Source organism: Dromiciops gliroides, chromosome 4 (assembly GCF_019393635.1).
Source record: "Dromiciops gliroides isolate mDroGli1 chromosome 4, mDroGli1.pri, whole genome shotgun sequence".
Taxonomy (NCBI): Eukaryota; Metazoa; Chordata; class Mammalia; order Microbiotheria; family Microbiotheriidae; genus Dromiciops; species Dromiciops gliroides.
Window position 1 is genome coordinate 275912020 of NC_057864.1, and position 26170 is coordinate 275938189.

General features: G+C 36.6%; 1 protein-coding gene across 1 annotated transcript in view; it reads right to left on the reverse strand.

The window, feature by feature from the left end:
• Positions 1 to 1875: 1875 nt before the first annotated feature.
• The window catches only part of COL21A1 (collagen type XXI alpha 1 chain), a 236272-nt gene continuing 211977 nt past the window's right edge, over positions 1876 to 26170 (reverse strand). Inside the window, exons 23-30 of the mRNA XM_044000075.1 lie at positions 20728 to 20763; positions 19057 to 19101; positions 12991 to 13023; positions 10806 to 10952; positions 10655 to 10709; positions 10223 to 10423; positions 9043 to 9120; positions 1876 to 2998 (exon numbers count right to left, since the gene is read on the reverse strand). Of these exons, the coding sequence (XP_043856010.1) occupies positions 2811 to 2998; positions 9043 to 9120; positions 10223 to 10423; positions 10655 to 10709; positions 10806 to 10952; positions 12991 to 13023; positions 19057 to 19101; positions 20728 to 20763 (783 nt within the window). The 3' untranslated portion in view covers positions 1876 to 2810. The remainder of the gene's footprint in view (positions 2999 to 9042; positions 9121 to 10222; positions 10424 to 10654; positions 10710 to 10805; positions 10953 to 12990; positions 13024 to 19056; positions 19102 to 20727; positions 20764 to 26170) is intronic.

The following is a 26170-nucleotide window of genomic DNA, read 5'->3' on the forward strand; positions in this document are numbered from 1 at the left end:
GTGGCTGGGTGGCTTGGTGGATAAAGCACTGGCCCTGGATTAAGGAGGACCTGAAGGTCCTCAAATCTGGCCTCAGACCCTTGACACTTACTAGCTGTGTGACCCTGAGCAAGTCATTTAACCCTCATTGCCCTGCAAAAAATAAAAACAAAATAAAATAATTCTTAAGGTCTTGGTGTACTAGTCAATATCTCAGCATAGATTTACCCAATCTTCTCTAAAGAGAGAATAAGAAAAAAAAAGACAAATGTGCCTAATAGCATGAAAATCTAGGATCATTACCATATCATCTTCAAAAAAATTCAACAGCCTTGAAGAAGAAAGTAATAATTTACCTTAGATCTTTCCAAGTATGATTAGATATATTCCACATCTGTCATTCAAGGGCTAGCATTCTTTTTCTACTCTGAAGTCTTGTCTTATCATTTTGTTGATCAAAGGTCTTATGTCTTTAAATTAGCCTATTTTTATTTGTTTCTGCATATTTGTTACAAGGATTTGGTTTCAGTGGAAAGAGAAAAAAGATGTACTTAAGTATCAAAGAAATAACTTAAAATATAGTCCATATCCCATTCTTCTCCCAGAAAGGTAGTACTATGATTTGTAGACTCCCAGGTAGGCACATTTATCCCATGACATGCAAAGAAAGAGTAATCTTGCAGCTACAAGTCCAGTTCCAGTGGTCAACCTGGCTTTATATGTTTGAAGTAGAAGTTCTAGGGGATAAACAAAAATACAAATTGTAAACTTAGGGAATTATTGGAGCTTAGGCATAATTTCTGCTGGCACAGAATGAGCAAAATTGATATATGACAGGCAGAGCATGGCTTATAGCACTGGTGTTAAACTCAAATAGAAATAGATCCCTGTGGACCATATATTGACTTGGAAAATCACAAATTAACATTACCTAAGTTGTATTCTTATTTCTATTGTTAAACACTTCCTGATTCGATTTTAATCTTGGGTCCCATTCTGGAGCTTTTAGGGGACTTGCGTCCCTGGGACATGAGTTTGACTCCTTCTGGACCTTCAATATCCACATACTCCAACTTAAGCAAGAGCTTCCAAGGAAACACTGTGGTATAAGTGAATGAACCCTGTTTTGAAAAGCACCAGCTTTTGAAAATTCCAGCTTTACCTGTCTAGGATTCTTTACTGATCTCTAAAATGAAGGGATTGGACTAGATCTGTAAGACACCTTCTAGCTAGAGGTCTATAACACTAAATCCTAATACTCAGATGAATATGATAGGGCAACATGTGGGCAAAATTCAAGGAATCTCAACAGCCATGACTGACTTTTATTTTGAAGGTTTATGAGGAGTAATGTGTCAGGTTATCCTCAAAATTTATTCATTGGTTAGTAGAAATAGTTATTTTGGAAGTCAGAAAACCAGTACCAGATAGCCACTAGATAGGTGTGAATGCCTGAATGATCAAAACATTTGTTGTTCAGTCTTTTAAAGTTGTGTCTGACTCTTCATGACCCTATCAGGACTTTCCTGGAACATATATTGGTGTGGTTTGCCACTTCCTTCTACAGTTCACTTTATAGATGAGGAAACAGGCAAACAGGGTTAAGTGACTTGCCCAGGGTCACACAGCCAGTAAGTTTCTGAAGTCAGATTTGAATTCAGGAAACTGAGTCTTTCTGACTCCAAGCCCGGAATTCTATCCACTGTGCCACCTTGCTGCCCCTAAAAATTTGACAATACCATTAAATAGTGAAGTGAAAGTAAGGAACAAAAATTGCAAAGAATGGCTTCTACCATCATCTTCAGAATCTGTACAAAATTTTATTTGACCTTGAATGTCAAGCACAGTACAAAAGTTATAGCATGACAATTGAAAAACCAAACATCTGAAAGTCACTTCTATATAAAAGCTTTTCTGTACAGTACATGACTGTGCAATATTAATTTAACCATCTGCCTTAACTGGTCAAAGCACAGTGGGATTTGTGCAACTGCTGTTCTTTCAAATGAAGCCTGTTTCGTTTTGGTTTGTTTTTCTTGTTAGGGATACATACAAGAATTAACATACATTAACATACACATGTAGTGAATAAAATGGAAAATGAAGGCATACAACAAACATTGCAGTTAGGCGGAGAGCACAGGGGATGAAGGCCTCAGCATTTGTGGGCATGGGATATATTTTTTTTGAACATGCAAAAAAGTAATGATGAAACTGAATTTCCCCCACAATATTCTGTATTTTTTAGTATCATCTGTCTAATATTATTTCTTTTCTAGTTGGTATTAAATTGATCATCGTGGTCATTAAGTAAGCAGTCTGTGAGGGAAATTATATGCACATAAAAGAAATTTCATGTAGTTTTCAATAACCAAATGCACCTTCCCCTTTGGCTAATGAACAAGCATGAACTATGAGATATGAAGCATACATAACCATGAGATTCACACAAACATGAAACTGAAATAAAATGATTTACTGCATGGAGGCTGAATGTGAAACATTTCACAGTGATGGGCATCTGATCAACTAATACTGCACTGCTACAAGCCAATCGTGGTAGCTAATTTTATTCAATTTTAATTCAAATTAATGGTCTTATGAGGAACCTTCCCCATTTAGTTAATGCTTCTAATGTAAAGGCTTCATCTGGAGAAGCCTTTAAAACCAAGACACAGCACGATCTTTTCATTATTTCTTTATTTGTTTTCTTTATAAAACCGAGGTACTTCAGTTCCTTTTCAAGGGATTATTGCCAGTAATCTTCCTGAGAATTGAAAGACCATAAGAGAAAAGCACCATGCCTAGTCTGCTGATGAAGGCATCGCAAATTAATAGTTTGGCCCTTTTCTAAATGGATCCCTTCCAACGATCACACTGAAACATAAAGATGGATCACAAATTCCAGGAGGTCCACTTGGTCCTTGTATTCCAGGATTTCCACGGTCTCCATCTTTGCCAGGTAGACCTGGTTCTCCAGGATGACCTTCTTTGCTAATTCCAGGAGGACCCTCAGGACCTACAACAAAATATTATTAATACAATGAATATACAATCTTCTGATTATATCCATCTATCACATTAGACAGGGCACCTAGATGGCTCAATGGATAGAATGTTGAGCCTAGAGTCAGGGAGACTTTAATTTAAATTTGACCCCAGATACTTACAAGATTGTGAACCTCAACAAATCGCTTAACCTCTGTTTGTATTAATTCACTGGAGAAGGAAATAACAAACCACTCCAGTATCTGTGTCAAGAAAATCTCATGAACAATATGGTCCATGGAGTTCTAAAGAGTTAGACACGATTGAACTGACTGAACAATAACCACATTAGATGGATCAATATAATTTCTTGAAAAGTAATATCTATCCTTCCGAATAACTAAGCTAACATGTTTGTTAATATCCCCCTTCCTGGGGGTGGGGCCAAGATGGCTGAGGAAAGACATTAAAGGCACAGCGCTCCTGACATAATTACCCCCAAAATGGCAATACAAGAAACTCTGGAGGAGAAAAACCCACAAAAAGATGGGATGAGATCATTTTCCAGGCAAAGATAGCTTTGAGGGGGCCATGCTGGCCTGCAAGCAGAGTCCAACCCCATGACTGCACTGACACAGTCCCCAGGCAGGCTGCACCAGAAAAACCTACCCCCCCCCAGCCTCTGAATCAGCTGTAATACCAGCATCTTTTGGAAATAAGCTTACAGATGGGTGAGAGGGTTGAACAGCTGGCCAGGGGTGAAAATACAGGGGTGTCTGCAGAACCTAAGGAGGAATTCGGCTATGCCACCCCAGCTGGAAACCAGGAAGAAATCTTGAGTGGTGGGAGGCACAGGTGGGGGAGGGGCACAGGATCTTTGGTGCTAAGAAATATAGCACACAAAGTTTTGCTGGCTGTTTAATTAGCAAGTTGGCTTGAGGTTATCTTTGGACCAGAGAACAGGCAAGGCAAGAGAAAAACCTGCCCTTCCTCAAACCAAAATACCTGGGACCCTCTAAAGCTTGGGACAGTATAATTGGAAGTAGGGCCCCTCTGTAAGAGGGAGTTAAAAGTCAAGGAAAAGACGGCAATATTAGCAAGCAAAGAAAGTTGAGAACCATAGAAAGTTTCTTTAGTGACAAGGAAAATCGAGCTGCACCCTCAGAAGAGGATAAGAACCTCAGGGCCCCTACATCCAAAGCTTCCAAGAAAAATATGAATTGGTCTCAGGCCACAGAAACGCTCAAAAGGGACTTTGAAGAGAAATTAGAAGAGATAGAAGGAAGATTTAGAGAGGTGGAGAAAAGAATGGAAAGAGAAATGAGAGTAATGCAGGAGACTCATGAGAAAAAAGTCAACAGCTTGAAAACCCAAATGGAAAAGGAGATACGAAACCTCTCAGAAGAAAATAATTGCCTAAGAATTAGGATTGAACAAATGGAAGCTTGTGACTTTATGAGAATCCAAGACACAGTAAAGCAAATCCAAATGAATTTAAAAGAATAGAGGGCAATATGAAATATCTTCTTGGAAAAACAGCTGACCTAGAAAATAGATCCAGGAGAGATAATTTGAAAGTAGTTGGACTACCTGAAAACCATGACCAAAATAGGAGTTTGAACAGCATCTTCCAGGAAATTGTCAGGGAAAATTGCCCTGTTAGTCTAGAAACAGAAGGTAAAATAGAAATTGATAGAATCCATTGATCACCTCCTAAAAGAGATCCCAAAAGGGAAACCGCCAGAAATATTATAGCCAAATTCCAGAACTCCCAGGTCAAGGAGAAAATATTCCAAGCAGCTAGAAAAAAGGAATTCAAATAATGTGGAGCTACAAAAAGGATAAAACAAGATTTAGCAGCATCTACATTAAAGGATTGGAGGGCATGGAATATGATATTCTGGAGAGTAAAAGAACTGGGACTACAGCCAAGAATCACCTACCCAGAAAAACTGATTATAATTTTTCAGTGGAAAAAATGGGACTTCAATGACAAAGAGGACTTTCAGGCATTTGTGATGAAAAGGCCTGAACTGAATAGAAAAATTTGACTTTCAAATACAAGACCTTAGAGAAGCATAAAAAGGTAAACAGGAAAAAGAAATTATGAGGGATATTAAAAGATTAAACTGTTTACATTCCTACATGAGAAGATAATACTTCTAACTCATTAGAGCTTTCTCAGTATTAGGACATTCTCAGTATTAGGGCAGCTGAAAGGAATACACTTAGACAGAGGACACAGGTCAGAACTGAATATGAAGGGATGATATCTGTAAAGCATTTATTTTTGGTTTGTCCTTGTTTTTGGAGGGGGCAGGCAGGATGGATGGCTAATATATGGGGCCAGATTTGGGTTTGGGACCTCCTGAGTGCAGGGCTGGTGTTTTGTCCACTGTGCCACAATACTAACCAATGATAGCATCTTTAAAATAAAGTTAAGGGGTAAGAGGAATGCACTGAAAAAAGGAAAGGGAGAGGTGGACTGGGGAAAAGTAGCTCACAAAAAAGAAAGAAGAAAAAGTTTGTGGAGGGGAGGAGAAAAGGGGGAAGGAGTGGGGAAGTGAGTGAATCTTACTATCATCAGAATTGGCTCAAAGAGGGAATAACATACATACTCAAGTGGGTATAGTAATATATTTTGCCCAGAGGTAAAGTGGGAGGAGAAGGAGATAAGGAAGAGTGGGAGGGGGAAGGAAGGGCAGATTAGGGGAGGGAGCACTAAAAAGCAAAACACATTCAAGGAAGGTGAAGATGTTTTGCATAAGTGCACATGTATGACTTATATTGAATTGCTTGATTTCATAGGGATGGTTGAGGAGTAAGGGAGGAAGAAAATTTAGGACAAAGAATTAGCTTAAAGACCTTAATCTCATCAGAGTGGGCTCAAAGAGGGAATAACATACACACCCAATTGGGAGGAGTAATCTATCTAACCCTACAGGAAAGTAGGAGGAGAAGAGGATAAGGAGGGTAGGGTGGAAGAAGGAGGGCAGAGCAAGGGAGTAGACAGTCAGAAGCAAAACACTTTTGAGGAGGAATAGGGTAAAAGAAGATAGAAAATAGAGTAAATATCATGGAAAGGGAATAGGATGGAGGGAAACTGTTATGATGTTTGATTATAATGGCAAAATGTATGGTACCTACTTAGCTGGACTACTGTGAAGAAAATTATTTGTCAAGTTTAAGGTACTATGTAAAACTTATGATGAACAGGATGCTATCAGAAAAAACCTGGAAAGATCTACATGAACTGAAGTAGAGTGAAATGTTCTGTATACAAAGTAACAGCAATAGTGTAAGATGATCTGCTGGGAAGGATGTGGTTATTTTCAGCAATGCAGTGGTCCAATATAATTCTGAAGGACTTATGAAAATTGCAACCCATCTACAGAGAAAGAATTGATGGTGTCTGAAAACAGATTGAAGCATATTTTTTTGACAGTTCCTTAGTCTGAAGTTTTGTTTTTGTCTATTTTCTCTCACAAACTAGCTAATGTGGAGATGTTTTCCATAACTATTCATATATAACTTATATTGAATTGCTTGCATTCTGGAGGGGGGGTGGGAAGTGAGGGAGGAAAAGAAGTTGAAACATATAGTATTAAAAAATTGGTGTTAAAATTTGTTTTTAAATGCAATTTGGAAAATAACATTCTAAACTGAAAAAAAAATCTATCCCTCTTCCTGAAAATTCCCATCATCCTTCAATTACTCAGGGGCTGACTTCTGAATTTGTGACATGTTCTTGCTCCTTAATGTGGAAGAGTACAAAGATCACAGAGAACTTGTGTTCAAATCCTGCTGTTCTTGTTCAGTCATTCAGTTGTTTCCAACTCTTCATGACCCCATGGACCATACTGTCCATGTGATTTTCTTTGCAAAGATACTACAGTGGTTTTCCATTTCCTACTCTACTGCATTAACACAGAGGTTAAGTGATTTACCCAGGGCCACACAGCTACTCTTTAAGACCAAATTTGAATTCACATCTTCCTGACTCTAGAGCCAGTACTCTACCCACTGAACCACCTAGCTGCCTCTGTTCAAATCCTATGAATGCCATTTACTACTGTGTGTCTTTGAGCATCTACCTGCTTGTCATTAACATCTTTGAACTTCACTTTCCTCACAAGAAAAACTAAATAATTTCTAAGGTTTTGTCTATGTCTAAATCTATGCCTCCATGTTTCTGTGTGTCTTTGAGGCATTTCATGATAAATCAGGAGTGGTTGGATCAGGGTACAGAAAAGAGGAAAACAAATGGTTTTTGCTCCTTATTAGGAGCCCTAATAAATCTGAAATGTGTAATTTCTATTATCTGTGTTTATTTTTTTATACATATGCCTTTATAATTGTTTGTTCTGGCACTAATCAAATTACTATATTCACCTTGTGAGATTTAAAATTGGATACTAGAGCATTAATTTCCCCTCTTTAACCTTTCCCTTAATTTATCTCCCAGAATAGTAAATGGAAGAAGCTTCTGGTCTCTAGTTAGAGCTTTTATTGTGTGGTAGTTACCAGATGATGTTGATTAGAGGGATAGGAAAGTAGAAATACAAAACAAATAGTCTTAAGTCTAAGCTTAGTCTATATTCCGTATAAAACTCACCAAAAGCCCAAAGGACCACCCTTTCGGGGAGGAGACTGATGGCCATGCACGGGCTAAGCACGTCAGTCCGGCTGCTAGGCACTCCACTTCCGGGGTGCGAGCTTAAAAGGCAAGGAGAGAATGGAAGTGGATGCTCTTGCCTGCTCTCCTGGTTCGATGACTGTGCTGCTCAGACAGACGCTGACTGGAGTTCGACTCGGCCGGCTCGCCATTAGCAGCACGTGCTTGACTCGGCTCTCTCCTCCCCAAAGGTGGCCTTGGGCTTTTGGTGAGTTTTATACAGAATATAGACTAAGCTTAGACTTAAGACTATTTGTTTTGTATTTCTACTTTCCTATCCCTCTAATCAACATCACCTGGTAACTACAACACAATAAAAGCTCTAAGTTCCGCCCATGAAGCGAAAGTCTTTGAGGGCAAGACCAGGAGTCTTTTCTTTGGCATCAGGAAGTGACGTTGACTAGTGGGAGGAAGAAGGAAGAGACTGGCGCTCGGTCTCGGTCTCGGGCTCTTTCCTGGGGATGCTGGTGGAGAAGGCAGCTAGAAATGCGCTCTCCCTTTAATAGATAGAGGAATCTAGGCCTTTCTTCTCTCTTTATCAAATTCTTATTCTCCTTAATAAATGCTTAAAAGCCTAACTCTTGCTGAAGCTTATAATTTATTGGTGACCACTCATTAGATATTTTAGACAGAATAGCTAGAATTTTAGCCCTTAACAACCTCAAATATGGATTCACTAAGCCACAAAAATTAGTCAGGGATTGCAGTCGCAGAGTTACAATCTTAAAGGTCATCATCTAGTTCCATCCACACTTTAAAAAGAATCCCTTTTCTACAAACATGCCTTACAAGTGGTTATCAAGCCTTCACTAGAATACCCTCAGCAATAGGGAACTTCCACCTCCTCAGGCAACCTATTCCTCTCTGGAGAAGTCAAGGCCTAAATTGACTGCACACCAGATAAACCACTCTCCAAATTAGGTGGCAGAAATTGTTGTTGTTGTTGTTGACTTATTGTTCAGTTGTGTCCAATTCTTCATGACCCCATTTTTCTTGGCACATATATTGGAGTAGTTTGCCATTCCTTCTTCAGCTAATTTTATAGATAAGTAGCTGAGAAAAACAGGGTTAAGTGACTGGCACAGGATCACAGACCTAGTATCTGAGACCGGATTTAAACTCAGCTCTTCCTGACTCCAGGCATGGTATCCTTTCTACTGCACCACCTAGCTGTCCTTGTACTAAGAGAGAGATAACTTTGAAAGATGCATATAGAAAATAGTTTATAAGAAGACAATTGTATTGCTGTCTTAAATGTATTAAAATAGATAAAATGAGATAATATTTATAAGGTACTTTGCAAACCTTAAAGTATTATATAAATGTTGTCTATTAATATTCTTATTAGATAATTCCTAAAACAAATATGCAATAGTTACCTTATTTACATCAACCCTTACCTGGAGGACCTGGGGGGCCTCGTTCTCCTGGATGCCCAAACCCTTGGTTCCCCTTTGCCCCATTTCTTCCTGGTTGTCCTGTAGAACATTAAACTATTATCTTTCTTGAGAAATCACTAAAGTTTTGGGGTTTTTTGGGGGGTGGGCTGGGGATTAGGAAGATTACAAATATATATATATATATATATATATATATATATATACACACACACACACACACACACACACACACACACACACATGTGTATATATAGTGTGTATATATCTGAAAGGAATATAATCTCTTTTATATATCATTCATAGTCATTCAACTTAATTTGCAATGGACATTGAAGGCAATTTTATGAAATTACTCATTTGAGGACTAGATATTGGAGTGAATCAAAGGCCAGCATGAAATTAGAGATGCAGAAATTGACTAGTGGTCTTATTTTTTTAACTATAGGTTTCCTCTTACTCCTTCAATGAAGAAAATCTCAAAATGTTTGTATGATTTGGGATTGAAGGAGATGAAAGGGAAATAATTGCAATTAACATAGTGTATGTATTGAATCCTGAAAATCTCAGAGAACGTTATGAATGAGTTGAAAGAAAAGGGTGATGAGTTGAGAAACAAAAAAGTCAGAATCTTAAAAAAATTGGGAAGAGGATTTTGTATAAAGATTAACTCTTTGTGGAATTCACTATGAAAGGAATAAATGATCCTAATTAAAAGTAAAGGGTAATTTGAACATCTTCCATATTGTGATTCCCACAGAGCTCATAACTGGCCTGTCTAAAACATTTTACCTGAAGAGCACTCAGAAGGTAGAGATGTTTATAAAATGCATAGATGGAAGACTAAGCTCTATCAGAGTAGGAAAAGAGGAAAATATACATTTTTGCAGAGATTTTTGAGGGAAAGAATGAATTTTTCTTCATTTAATAGAACAAAGAGGGGCTAAATAATATAGTAAATTTAAAGCTGGTTTCAAAGACTTGGTTTTAAGTGGGGTCCAAATTTTTGCCCTGATACTTATAGAATGTTTGGCCCTGTCCAAGTCAACTAACATCTTCATACTCTAGGCAGCTCTCTAAAATCATAAGTCTCACAGAAAATGGCAACCTGCATTTGTAAAGTTTCCTCACTTGGTAATTGTCAATACAATGAAATTTGCTTTACTAAGCAAATGAATTTTACCTTTTAGTCCTCGAGCACCTGGGTGTCCGGGAGTCCCCATGAGTCCAGGAACACCATCTCTTCCTGGCACCCCAGGAAATCCTCTTGGACCTTCTGGTCCCATTGGACCAGGTGGCCCAGGAAGGCCAGGGGAGCCATTTTGAGACTGACAGTGGTCACAGCTTTGTAATCTTCCACTATGAAGTAAGACTGGTAACTGGGCTAAAAAAAATCAAGAATAACCTTAAAGTGATTATTAAGTAGTAATAGTTTCTTCATTTCAAACTATATTTTATTTTATTTTCATTTTAATTATTTTTTTAAAGTTCAGGATTATTTTTAATAGTAGTTCTTTATGTCACCAAAATGACTACCTTCCTACCTGAGTCTGAATATTGAATTTTCCATTTAAGGAGGTGAGGGAATACTCTCTTTAATATATTTAATATTTACCTCTCAAAACGTCTGTGCAAACTTGCCGTATGAATTGTTCTGAAAATTCTCTCCCCTGCATCAGAGATATAGGTGTTATTATATGTATGAAGGTTACTTAAGAAACAATAAATAACATATTTTTAAAATAAACAAAAAAAGCAAAACATACAGGTTTCCCATCTAATCCAGGAGGTCCTCTAGGGCCTGTTTCTCCATGTTGTCCTCTTGGACCAATGGGACCCATTAAGCCATCCATCCCTGATTCTCCTTTAGGCCCACTGGCACCTCTACTTCCAGGGTCTCCCTTTTCACCCCTCTAAGTCCAAAGAGAAAAAAAAATTAAATACAGCATAATATTACTGCTGCACAAGACAACAACAATAACCAAAATTCTAAGACATGGTATATAAAAGAATATTGGGTAGGTTAAATCTGGAAACAGTGAAATTGCTCTGCAAAGAAATTTAATTCATATTCCTCTCCAATTAATATTGGTTATTAAAGAGACAATTAGCCCTGCCCACCACTCAGACTACAAGCTCTTTGAAGGCAGGGAACAAGAAGATTTATTTATCTCTATATCTCACTTAGTACCCAAAACAATGTTTTCCCTAAATTTACCACTTAAGTGCTTGTTGGATTGAACGAAATGAAATTCTCCTTTTTCTTGTTTCCTGAATTTTGGTAATCTGGGACCCCTATTTTAGGACCTCTACCATGGATCAGGAGAGACTAAGAGAAGAAATAAAATGGAATCAACCATTTCTTATTTTTTTTAATTAGCATAAAGCTTGTAAAACAATTGACCAGAATTTTAAAAAAACAACAGTTTGTGGACTTCAATTATCTGTTCAATGGGTTTACTTACCTATTAACTCCCTCTAACACTTATAATGTTGATCATAACTCTGTATATCTAATTTGAAGACCATAATTTGGTTTAAATTCATAACTGATGATATCATTGATGATATCAAACTTTTAAAACTGATTTTTTTCCTTTCTCAAATCCATATAGTTGTAAGGACTAACTGAAATGTCAGTGTATCACAAGGACAATTCTTTCTATTCAATAATGTTGATCAATAAAAGACAGCCATCATTTCTATTAGAAAAAGCAAGTCAAAAACATCCCAAATTGTATCATTATATTAGTACAAAAACAAACCAAACTTTGAAGAATATGGCACTTATTTATGTTTTTAAAAACCTGTAAAATATAGGCATAAAAGGGCCTTTTTAATCTCATAAAAGTATATGTCTAAAACAAATTCAAGCATCATATGCAATGGAGATACACTTTCCCAATGAATACAGGACTATTCCCAATGAATACAGGAGTAAAGCAAGAATTCCCCCTCTCCTCGCTATTATTTAATGTAGTTCTAGAAATCGTTGCTATAGCCATTAGAGAAAAGAAAAATATTAAAAGAATAAAGACACATAAAGAGTAGACTAAACTATATTTGTTAACTGGAAAATTGGCAAATATGACAGAAAGATGGAATAGTTAATGGTGAAGGGATTGTGAAAAGATAGGAACACTAATTCATTATTGATGATGAATCAGTACAGCCACACAAGTATACAAAAATGTACAATTAAAAGTGAATGTTAGAAAATTATAATGAATAAACATGACTCAAAAAAAGAGATATGAGAAGACTCATTAACCCCTACCCCTCTGCAGAGGTAGAAAGTCCATAAAAGTTGTATATTGTACATATTTTCAGACTCTTTCAATGTATTGATAAGTTTTGCTGATATGTTCCTCTTTTATTTCTTTAAAATACCAATTTTATAGACTAGTTCTTGGAAGTTGGAGGAAGAATCAGTAGACTATTAGGGAAAGGTATAGTGATGTATAAAAACAAAAGACATCAACAAAAAATAGCAACTTAAAGGAGAAGCCCTCCTCATAGTGGGTTAATGGCATCAGTAGCCTTGTAGAAAACACAGTAATGTTATTATCATGACCTAGTTGTCCAACACTTCCCAATTTTTTTTCCTGCAGTCCTTCTTTGTATTTTAACAGTTATAAATAACAACAATTAGCTTGTATTGCTTATGCCAGTGATGTTTATCCTTGAAAAGAGGACTCTAAAGTTATCACTAAACAATGGGTAGAAAAGGTGAAAACCCACTTGGAAGTTAAATTTAACCAATGTATTTCAGAGCAACTTAATATCAGTGAGAATAAGGCCAGATGATGTAAAAATTCAATGGAAGGAATTTATTTCAAATTTATCTCACATAGTATGCAGTTTGGTATTCAAAGTTCAACAGTTATATTGTTGTAACAATATTCATTCAAAATAATTGAAGATTAATTGAAAGGGAAACTGAGTACATACCTCTCCTTTTGCTCCATGGTAGCCTGGAATTCCCTATAGAAATAAATAGGAAGGGAAAGGAAAAACATTTTATAATTTAAAAAAAGAAGATTTATGTGTTCTATTTACTTAATGTATGATCATTGTTGTGAATTTATTTGAAACTATAGGAATTCATTCTAAAATGTATATGAAGGGATACAAGATAAAATAAAATATTCATGAAGATCTTTATGACCTCAAAGCACCATGTTTATTACAATTTAAACCAAAATGTTGTACACAGCATAGCACACTTACCCAAATAGTCTTCCTAATTCACAATTCTGATCATCGCTCTCCTTCTTAACAATTCAGTGACTTCCTATTGCTTTGTCTTGTTCAGTTGTTTCAGTCATGTCCAGCTCTTCATGACCTCATTTGGGATTTTTTTTTGGGCAAAGATACTGGAGTAGTTTGGCATTTCCTTCTCTAGCTCATTTTACATATGAAAAAACTGAGGCAAACTGAGTTAAGTGACTTACCCAGGATCATATAACTAGTAAGTGTCTCAGTGCACATTTGAACTCAAGTCTTCCTGACCCCAGGTCCAGTGTTGTATCTAATGTGCCATTTGTCTGCCCTTTAATCTGTCTTTATGAGGACAGATTCCTGTGATATACACCTGCATTTGAGCTGTCTGGGGTGTTGAAATAGGGGTCAGAGAGGAAGCAACCTAAAATGTTATGCTATAGGAATATCATTAGCTGTTACACTGAGAACACAGAATGGATTATTTGCCAGGCATACAACATATTACTTGGTACTAAATGAGAATGAATGAATCAAACAAGATTTTATTAAGCACCTACTATGTGCTAAGTGATTTATAAATATTATTTCATTTTATCTTTTCAATAACAGTTGGGAATATTTTGTATTATTATCCCCATTTCCCAGATGAGAAAACTGAGGCAGACAGTGGCTATGTGACCTTCCAGAGTCACACAGCTAGTAAATATCTTAGGACTTGAGCCACCTGATCTGAATCTGTGTCTAGTGGCTCTCTGTCTCTCTCTCTCTCTGTCTCTGTCTCTTGTGTCGCCTCTCATTTTTAGTAAAAATATGATGCAAGAGTCACACGACATTGGGGAAGGATATGAGTTTTCATGTGAAATGAGGCACAAGCTGTAAGTCTGGACATTTTTCAAGAGTAGATAATTGGAGCAAAATAAATGATAAATATTGATGTCAAATGTATTAAATGATGGAAGTGAATGATTTTCTTTTTGTGGGGCAATGAGGATTAAGCGACTTACCCAGGGTCATACAGCAAGTAAGTGTCAAGTGTCTGAGGCCAGATTTCAACTCAGGTCCTCCTGAATCCAGGGCTGGTGCTTTAACCACTGCACCACCCAGCTACCACAAGTGTATGATTTTCTACACTGAAAACCAAAGAATGAGCTTAAAAGAACCTAGGCTAAAGCAGAAGTGGGCTAGGTAGGTACTCACTGTTACTAGGACAACTTCCAAAACAGTGTGAAGATACAGCATCTGTCCCTTACTCATGGGGTAGATTGTACCTTATTACCTTCTACTAATGGGAATCACAATACTTATTTCATTCCACAGGACAAAATACAAGTGGGCCTGACATTTAAGATGCCATATCCTGTCTCTCAAAACTTGGTATTTCATGATGCTTCCTTCGTTGCACCCTATGTTTCAGCCAAATCAAATGATAAGCCAGATATGCCCTGAATTTAGCATGCCTTCTCTCACACATGTGCATTTGTACAGAAGTATATGTGCAACTACATAGAAGAAACTAGACAGCCCACTACTGTATAGAGGGCTGAGCCTGGATTTAATAAGACCCAAAGTCAAATCTGACCTCAGACCTTTACTTGCTATATGACCCTGGGCAAGTCACTATACCTCTGTTTGCCTTAATTCATCTAGGAGAAAGAAACAGCAAACCACTCTATTATCTTTGCCAAGAAAAGACCTTGGACTTCTTGATCCATGGGGTCATAAAGAATTGGACACAACTGAACAACAATACCTGCAAAAAACTTTCATTTTCTTTCAGAATCCCTCAACAGTCTGTTCAAGTATGCCTTTCCCCTCCAGCTGAATGGTCTTTCTCCTCTTTATATTTAGCTACAACACTTTGCCAGGACCTTCTCTTTGCCTGTTTGACTTCATAACTTGCATTATATCTACTTTTGGATAGGGTACTTGTGTGTCCACCCTACCTTACCCCCAGTGGAATTTAAACTCTTTGAGAACAGGCATGGTAGTTTGTTGTTGTTGGGTTTTTTTCCCTTTATCTCATCAGTACCATCATTCAGAGGCCATAGACTTCAACCCCTTCATTTAACAGATGAAGAAACTGAGGCCCAGAGAGATCAAGTGACTTGTCCAAGGTTACACAGGCAGCACATGGTAAAGCTGGCATCTGATCACAGACCCTCTTACTCCAAAGGCAGCATTCTTTCCATTAATCCATGTTACATCTCAGTGTGATTCTTGAGCTAGGCACACTTGGCCCAAAGTCTATGCAGCCTATAGGTCTTAAATGCTTATTGACCATTAATTTGTATTGCATAGTGAAAGCAATAAAATTAATCCCCAAAATCAGAGTCATCTCTCATTACTGCTAATACCTAAATAATACCATCAGCTACTAAACTAAGTGGTTAAGATAATCAATTTGTATTATACCACATACCATCCTACAGGAGAAGCATTGCCTATATTGACTTAAACATGAAAGAGAAAACACTCACAGCTTCTTGAGTCATAAGTGGCATTCAATCATTTACCTTAGACCAGACATTTGACCTTAGTAGGGCTTATCTTAACTTCAGTCTCATCCATCACTTCCATATATGAATCAAATGCTATATTTAAGATAACATAAACCTTCAGGAAAGCAATGAAAAATACTAATTTTCTACATTCTTATTCCATCGGGGCTTTCTGCATTCATTTCAAGTCCAAGGGGTAAGAATATAACTATTTCACACATATATTAACACTGCTTAATCCAGTTTTCAGGTGGGACACTTGAGCAATAAGGCAATGTAATATATTGTAGCCTGAGTTTCTCTGGGCATGCTCAAAACATACCCAGAGAAGTCCAGGCTACAATAAAATAAGAAAGTTCTAAATATTTCTTGTACAGTATCAAAATTAGTTTTGACAGCTTCAATCGATATCATAAGCTTTTTTTTTTCTTTTTAAAGTTGAACCTTGGCTTTCATTGGTTTAATAAACTGCCTCATCTCATGCAGATCAACATCATCTCTATAATCTCAAGAATTTTCTGGAGCAGTGATAGGTTAGGGCCTTGCCCAGGGTCAGAAAGCAGTGTATGTCAAGGGTAGGACTTTAACTCAAACCTTTCAACTTCCAAGGCCAGTTCTCTAACCACTATACCATGGTTACTTTCCATAATGTATTTTGATTGTGAAAAATCTAAATGGAGGAAATAAAGGTGAAAGAAAAAAGGCTGAAGTCATTCCTGTTATGAGCACACACACACACACATACAAAAGTGAATAAAAATCATGTTCTCATAAATTAAAAATAAAACAAATGCATTTGTAAGTGGAATAACTTTCATGGGGAAAAACAGGAATCCAGTAAGAAACATTCCATAGAGTAAAATATCTGTCGCCTTCTTCCCCAGACTCCATCTTACCTTGAAGCAAAATTTGAAAACATGTTTACACAACTAAGGAATGTGAAGGTAAACTTTATCCTGCTGTAGTCAAAAACCACTGAAGGATAGGGTAGGGGAACAGATAAAAAGGGTTGATGTAAAGTATTACAACTAAATTGCAATGGGAAAAGAAAACAGCTGTCAACCATAAATACATTTTAAAAAGAGAGATTAATGCTGAGTTTGTGGGAGAAACATTTACTTGGACTTGATATATATCATTAAGGCCAAAAAAATCCATATGTGAAGGATTTCGTAAACTGGCAGGTATAGGAGAATTCAGCCACAGTAAAGAGGTTAAGATACTTATACATTTCCCAAATATCTGCTCCCTAATCAACCTTCCTCCCCCACTCAGGGATGCCAGCCAAGTCCACATACTATTGGAACTTAGCAACTGATTGAGCCTTTTAGCTTTAGGCTCTCAAGAAAAGGAATGGAACCCAGAAAGAATTTATTGCTATTTTCCCACAAATCTTAAAGAGTTTACTCTTAAGGAGCCAGATCCTATAAGAGCATAAACTCTCTTTTTAAAAGCAGATCCTTCTGAAATTCTCGTCCTCGTCATTTCTACCTCCTGGCTTCCCTTGTCTCCAGCTAATGTCCCACTTTCTTCAAGAAGACTTTTCTAGTTCTCCTTAATAGAAGTGCCATCATCCTTTTGTGATTATTTGCCATTTATCCTGTGTGTGTGTGTGTGTGTGTGTGTGTGTGTGTGTGCATACATTCGTATGCATGAGGTTGTACATAGTCATTTGAATGTTGTCTCCCTCATTAGACTTTGAGCTTCCTGAGAGCCCAGGCTGCCTTTTAACTTTCTTTGTATACCCATTACGTAGTGCAGTGCCTGGTAAACAACAGGCATTTAATAAATGCTTTTTGATTTGACTTATTTTCTTTGAAAGGTATATGGGGGAAGGGAACATATATTTCAGGAGTAGGCAGCAGGCATTCTTGCTGGTTAAGGCAGCAGTCACAGCTGATACAGTCCTAAATATTCTGAGTAATCTGAAATGTGTTAAACTACCAGTTTTCACTATATAGGGTTAGCACAGTTAGCACAGATTCTTAAAATGGGGGTGTGTTGGAGCCAGCCTGAACCAGCTTACAAGAACAAATTATTAAATTTTCAGTGTAAGCATTAATACTGCAAAAACTGGCAACCACTACAAATCAGGGCTTTATTTGTTTGTTTGTTTATTTATTAATAGTCTGGATTTAAGAAAGTGATAGAGATAATGTTAATAATGCAGATTAAACTCAAAAGCATATCGTGCACTTTTTTCTTTTTCTGGAAATATGATTGTTAAGCATTTACTGGCACATTTCTGACCAATGGGAAGCAAGGATAGATTTTTAAGGGGTCTATGAATGTGGCTGGAAAAAAAGTGAAACTTTTCACTAATTTCTAATTAAAATTTAGAGCTTCCTTCAAGCAAAATAGATTCATTATAGCAAGGATTTAATGTAGATCCTTCAATAATAGAACTTTTAAATTTTGCAAAGCCCTCGACCTTATTTGAAAGTAAAGTCAAAGCTGATCATCCCATATGAAACTCACAGCAACCCCATGAGGTAGGTATTATAATTATCACCACTTTACAGCTGAGGAAACCGAGTGATATAGATTAAATGATTTGTCAAGCGGCATACAGCTAATAAGTGTCAGAGGCAGAGTTTGAACTTAAGTCCTCCAAACTCCAAGACCAGTGTTCCTACCCCTCCTTTATAATTACATGAAAGATGAATGGGAAGGTCATCTTCTTCCATGTAGTGACACCTATAGAAGGCAGGATGTCATGGTGCCAAAAGTACTAAATGGGAAGCAACATCCCAGTTGTGCCATTTACAGATCATATGGCTTTATTCAAGTCTCCTGAGCTTTCGAAGCTTCAGTTTCTTCATCTGTCAAATATAGGAATTGAACTGGATGACCTCTATGGTCTCTTCCAGCTTTTACTTTCTATATCCCTTGCCTCTCTTTCCATAGCTGCTGCCATTCACAGCAGGAGAGTGAGTTTCCTTTGACTTCAGTAAATGACTCCAAGATGTGGGTGGTTTCTTTCCTCTCAAGATCACATGTAAGAGCAAGCAGAGCAATGAGACTTACAACCTACAACAGACCTACAACCCACACAGCAGGAGCTGCTCCCTGCTCCAAGAAAACAAACACACAACACACTGGGCTGTCATCTGTTTAGTATCCAAAATTTTATGCTTGCTCATGTCTCCAAAATAAAAAGTCAACATCCCTACTCCAATATTATCTTTATTTTTATTTAGATATACCTGTTAAAAGGGGAAGATTTTATACACACACACACACACACACACACACACACACTCTCAATTATGTTCTGTTTCCTTAAAAAAAATACCTGTGGTCCTGGTTCTCCTGATCTTCCATTTTCTCCCTTTTGACCCTTTAAAGAACATAAAACATTATTAGCAAATATGTAAAAATCCCATTTAATTCTATATTCCATTAATTAATAACATATTAAATTGAATTGAAAATGTCATTAATGCTTTGTGGCCAGAATCACAGATCTATAATCTGGGTATGAGTTATACAAAGTGGAGGCAGCTAGGTGGTAGCACTGGCCCTGGATTCATGAGGACCTGAGTCCAAATCTGTCCTCAGACACTTGACACTTCCTAGCTGTGTGACCCTGGGCAAGTCACTTAACCCTCATTGCCCCGCAATAAACAAACAAACAAACAAATAAATAAATAAAAATTTTTTAAAATGTGAAAAATGAGTTATACAAAGTACCAGAAGGTAAATCCACAGAAAATTTAACAAATAGGAACAATTAGGAAGGAAGATTAAATGAAAGATGATATAGAAAAGGTAGGGAATGATAACTTGGGTGGAAATAAAACACATTGGGGAATTATCTAACTGTGAATTCATAGACGATTCAGATGCAAAGCAATTCAGACATGAATTTCCAAATAAACATTAGTGCATTAAGCAGTATAAATTTACTTTAAAAAAGTTAAACCCATGATTTCATTCATATTTCCCAGTGAGAAAACTCCCTTTGCCAAAATAGATTTAGTCCCTTCCCTACAACTTATTGTCTTAGGGAGTATCTGATGGCACTTAACGTTTATGAACTTACTAAACCACTGGGAAATTTGCCCCAAATGCACTCACAGGATCATATCCCATAATTCATAGGGGAAGTAGGAAAATGCAGAGAGGCACCAAGATCTACATTCAAAAGGTAATACTTTAAGTTCATTAATAAAAATGAAAAAAAATTCAGAAGACAGTTTCAAAGGTATAACTGTTAAAAACTATTAAGATAATAAAGATTTGTTGTGAATTCTAGGCATTTTCACCCTAACAAGTAAGAGCTTTTCAGTTTTTCTTTTAAAAATACTTATAGCCCATGTACATCTTAATTTTTTTTCCTTTACCTGTCCAAAGTTTGGGGGAGTTTCGTTCACCTCTAAGTTACCCATTTACTTAAATCCACATGAAAAACTTTTAAACCTGTTTAAAAATTTTGATGTGGCATTTTTAAAAATCCACCAGTATGGTGGATGTCAGGATAGTAGAATGAAGATTTTTGGATGAAAAAATGTATTTCTAAATTCAGGTAAATGAAAGATCAATCAGTACAATTTGTTTGTGAGTATCTTTGATCCAGGCAGCTTCACTGCATAAAAGGTTTTCTTTCAATCAAATAGGATCCTCCATTCCCTTACCATGACAATTAAGTGTCCTAAAAACGAAACAAAACAAACTAATAAAACCACCAATTTCCACAGTAATAGCAGAGTTCTACTTAAACCATTTGTTTTTAGCTAGGAAAACATCTTAGTTCATATCATTATAGCATTAAATGTAAAGAATGCTAAATCCTAGGGGAGAGGATCTAAAGGTATGAGATAGAAATAGTACCTAAAAGATGGATATGAAAGACAAAACTAGGGAAAAAATGACAGAAAAGGAGCTAACTAGAACAGAGAAAGGCAGAGATGAACTTTGATTATGTTATTAATCTGAAAGTTGGGAGAAGTGGGAAGAATCATACCTGAGCACCTTTTTCACCTTGGTTTCCACTGTCACCCTGTAAAATATTAAGACATAGGTTAATTTTTCATTATAATCAATATTAAGGTTTTCTTTTTCTTCAAAGAAGATCATAATAACCAGGAATGATTCCTTAGAATGATCCCCCACCCTGGGGCAATGTGGGTTAAGTGACTTGCCCAGGGTCACACAGCTAGTAAGTGTCAAGTGTCTGAGGCCTGATTTGAACTCAGGTCCTCCTAAATCCAGGGCCGGTGCTTTATCCATTGTGCCACATAGCTGCCCCCGAGAATGATTTCTTAGTAATAGAATCACAGGTAATAGCTATCTATAGTCATATGAAAAAAAATGTTCTCATTCATTATTGATTGGAGAAATGCAAATCAAAAGAATTCTGGGGTACTACCTAATACCTGTTAGGTTGGCTAATAGAACAGAAGAGGAAAATAACTCATATTGGAGGGGATGTGAGAAAAATGATACATTAATTCACTCTTGGTGGAGTTGTAAACTGATTCAACCATTCTGTAGAGCAATTTGGAACTCTATTGAAAGGGCTATAAAAGCTTTGATCTAGCAATACCACTACTAGGTCTGTATCCAAAAAGAGATTAAAAAATAAAAAGGAAAAATGACCTATGGGTACAAAAATATTTATAGCAGCTCTTTTCAGGTGGCAAAGAGTTGGAAATTGAGAGGATGCCCATCAATTGGGGAAAAGCTGAATGAGTGGTCTACATGATTATGATGGAATGCTATTGTGCTATAAGACATATGCTATAAGAAATGATGAGCAGCTTTAAGGTTTGGAAAGCATTTCACAAATAAGGTCTCATTTTATCCTCACAACAACCCTGTAGGGCAGGTGCTACTAATATTAACATTCCCATTTTAAAGATGAGGAAACTGAGGCTGAGGAAGATTAAGTTACTTGCCCAATGTTACACAACTAGTAGGTATATTAGACTGGATTTTAATTCTATTCTTCCTAACTCCAAGTTCAGAGCCCTTACCCACTGCCCTACTGCCCTATCACTCATAATTTCTGAGGCAATCTAAAAGTCAAATTAATTCCTTTATTCTTTTTTTTTATCTGAAGCCAAGCCAAATTTAACATAAGGAAATGTTAAGTATTCTTGTATATTTTTGATCATCAGTGGCTCTAAGCAAGTAATTTAATCTCTCTCTTTGTTTCCTCATCTGTAAATTTGGAACAATAATGACACCTGCCTCTCAGGATTGTTGGGTTTTTGTTGTTGTTGTTGTTGTTGTTGTTTTTGGTTTTTTTGGTGAGGCAATTGAGATTAAGTGACTTGTCCAGGATCACACAGCTAGTAAGTGTTAAGTGTCTGAGTCTAGATTCGAACTCAGGTCCTCCTGAATCCATGGCCGGTGCTCTATCCACTGCACCACCTAGCTGCCCCTCAAGGTTGGTTTTGAGGATGGAATGAAATAATATTTGTGAAGTGCTTTGCAAATCTGAGAGTGCCATATAAAAAACATTATCGCTATTAGCATTCATACAGTAGGTCTCTCTGGAGGCATATTTTTGCTAATGTCTGTTCCTGGGCAAGTCTGTTAATCTTTCAGTGTCCCAGGCAACTCTAATTCTCTAACATTATAAATAGCATATCAGTTGCAGATCTACATTGGCACAGAGTTTTCTCACCTGAAGTTCTCTATATATCAATTAAATCACAGGTCTGGACACTGTCCTCATTTGCCATTGGCTATTATTCACAATGAACATTTTTAATAGGGTAATTATCACGTAACACTATGAATGAATCTTTTGGTACAATAATTATTTGTTAATGCTTTTTTAAAAATAAAAATAAAAACATTTTTTAAAAAAGAAATGATGAGCAGGTTGCTTTCAGAAAAGAACTGGAAAGACTAACATGAGCTGATGCAAAGTTAAATGTACTGTGTGTAAAGTAACAGCAATGTTGTGGGATGATCAGCTATGAATTACTTAGCTATTCTCAGCAATACAATGATTGAAGACAACTCTGAAGGATGTATGATGCAGAATGCTATCCATCCCCAGAGAAAGAACTGATGGTGTCTGAAAATAGATTGAAGCATATTTTTTACTTTATTTTTCCTCTTCTTTTTTGTCTATTTTCTTTCACAACATGATTAATAAGGAAATGTTTTCCATAACTACACATGTATAACCTATGAGGGGAGGAAGGGAGAGAATTTGGAGCTCAGAGTTTTAAAAATAGTTGTTAAAAATAGTTTTTTACATGTAATTGGAGAAAAACAAAATACTAAATAAAGAAAAAAGAAAAAATAGAATTAAAAAATAGAGGGTACAGACACTTTAGATGGAGAACTATATATATATAAAATATCACAAACTGCAACTTACTTGTTCAAGCATGAAGGGAGAATGGAAGGGAAAAAGCATTTACTAAGTACCTACTATGTGCTAGGCACTGTGCTAAGTATTCTAGAGATATTACCTCATTTGATCCTTACAACAATCCTATTAGGTAGGTATTATGTTGATCCCTACTTTACAGTGGAGGAAGCTGAGGCAGATAGAGGATATATGATTTGTTTAGGGTCGCACAGTTAGCAAGTGTCTGAGACTGTACTTGAACTCAGGTCTTCATGGCTCAAGGAGCTGAGCTCCATCCAATGTGACAACTAGCTGCAAGACTACTGAACAGTGAAATCCCACAAGAATAAAACAATTTTTGATACACTCAAATAGAACTTAGAGTAACTTTTGTTTTCTGAGATTAATGAAAACCTTTAAAAAAGATTAAAAACCAAAAGGGCTATTTTTAATAGAATGATGTATTTAATAATACCTACATTTAATAATTAATAGAATGAACATTTAATTTCTAAATATGTGAATTGACAACTTGCTGATAAGTAAGAAAATTTCTAGAAAATTACAAAGAATAAATTGTTTAAATATTTTTAAAATAATTTTAGGTGATTTTTTCGTTTTTCCTGAGATTCCATTGGCATAATTAATTCCTAGTGATTTCCTCTGCCAATGAAGATGAGCACCTGTTTTGCATCTTATAGACTTAAAAGTTGTCTAGAGAATAATAAGAGATTAATTTGGCCAGGGTCACTTGGCCTGTATGTGTCAGAGGTGGACCATGAACCCAAGTCTAGGCTAACTATGTATTCCACCATGGCTTCCTCATCAGAGAATCAAGTGCTGGTTTTAGTAATAATCCTATTACATACCAAATAAATAAAAGAGAAAAGGCCCCATATGTTCAAAAATAATGAAAGTTCCTTTTTGTAATACAAAGATCTAAAAACTAAAGGGGTGATCATCAATTGGCTGCTGGCTGAACAAATGACATGCATGACACATGAATGAGATGGACTAATATTGTGCTGTAAGAAATAATGAAAGGGATTCTTTGAGGGAAATTGGGAAAGACGTATGAACTCTTGTGAATGAAATGAGTACAACCAGAAAAATGATTTATATCAAAACACACACACACACACACACACACACACACACACAAGAACACAAAAACCACTGTAAAGACTTTGAGAGACTTGAAAATTCTGATCTATTCAACAACCATCCACAATTCCGGAGTTCTGAGGATGAAACTGCTATTATTTTCACAAAGAGAGATAATGGTATAGAATAAGACATGGACATTTGGACATGGCCAATGTAGAAATTTGATTTACTTGACCATGAATATTTGTGAGAAGCATTATTTTCTTTTCCTTTTTTGTTGTTCAATGGAAGGGGGAGGTATATAAGGGAGAAAAAATGAACTTTTAAGAGAAAAAATTCAATTTAAAGACCTATTCTAGATAAAGTAGTATAATTCATAGAGGATAGATTTCTTATTCTACTGTTTCCCCTAATGTCCCTCCCTACTCTTATGCCTTCCTGTATCATCAGTGACACTGGGTTCTCAAAAGCAATCCAAAAACAAGCTTTAAAAGAATCTACCAGGCTGGAAAGAATTTGAGGATGCAGTTAAGAACACTATATCTGAGGAGCACCCTAGCTTAGTCAAGAGAGCATCCTCAATGGATTGTTGATAGGGTGAAATTTCAGGCCACAAGTGACAATGACTCTTAAGTCATGGAGGAGTTATAATCTGCTTCAGCGGAGATTGTAAATATCGATGAGGTATTAAAGTATGGTGACATTAGAGAACTGAGGCTTTCAACTCTATATGAGGTAAAACTCCCAAATGATTTAGTGTTGTTGAAAACCGGAAAGGGCCGCCTTGCAAATTGGGAATTTCTCTCATCTCAAGATGGATAACCAATTATTTGAGACCACAGAGTTGAATGAAGCCTCAGAGGTCTCATTGTGCTCCTAACGAATACTCTCCTCTACAACATATCAGACTAGTGAGAGATTTTTACTGAAGAAAATGGTGAATAGGTGAGGAAGTGGCTTGAATGTTGGACCTGGAGTTAGGAAGTCTAATTACAGGGTAATTTCATTTTAGAGCTGGAAGGAGTTCTAAAGTTTGTAAGGTATATATCCTTAATTTAATAGATGAGGAGACTGAGACCCAGAAAAAGGAAATGACTTGATTAAGGTAACATAGGTATTTCATGGCAGAGCTCAGATTTGAATCTATGTCTTCTGTCTCCAAATCCAAGGTTTAAAAAAAAGAGAGAGAGACAATGGTGTGCAATGGGTGCATTGTGAAGTCCGTGTACCTTATGCAAGGAAAAGCACAATTTATTTAAAAGGGCAAAGATTTTGACTGTGAGAACTCTTCTGGCAAAAATAGGCTAATAATGGTTTTAGAATTTTAATGAATGTGAACTAAACAGTTCCACTGCTGCTATGAGAAGTAATCAGTGTCTCTGCAGGCATATGGAAGTCCTGCCAAGCAAACCCCACTGACACCAGATAGCCTTTAATCATCCCTGGAGGGGTCCTGACCCAGAAGTCTCTTTAGGAACTTTATGAGATCAGGAAAAGAAATTTGACCCTCCTCTGCCCTCTCTCCTTTCAATAGGAAAGTTCCTTTCCCAAAATTTTCTTTGGCCCTCAGAAAACAAGAAAGAATGCTTGCCAGAAATCCACAATTGCATTTAAGAAATAACATGTGTCATGAAATTAAAAGCAACTCATCCAAGCTCTCTATATTTCATTGTTTTGTTGCTGTTGTTATTGTTTTATGTCTTAATTTCTGTTTTAGTCTCCTCATTCCTTATCTTCAGTTATTTGTCCATCCCTTTCTACTTCACTTTCCCCTTTTTAGATACTTTTTACATTAAAGTACTTAATTTTTTCCCAACTCCTTTTAAGTCAGCCCTCTCACAATAACATTTTCTTGTGTCCACCTGTGGTGTCTTCTCACCTACTTAGAAGTCTTTCTGCATAATTTGATTTTTGTACTTATTTGTCATTTCCTGTTTTTTTAAAAATAAACCAACATATTTTTAAGCTTTTATTGGTTAGAAGACTC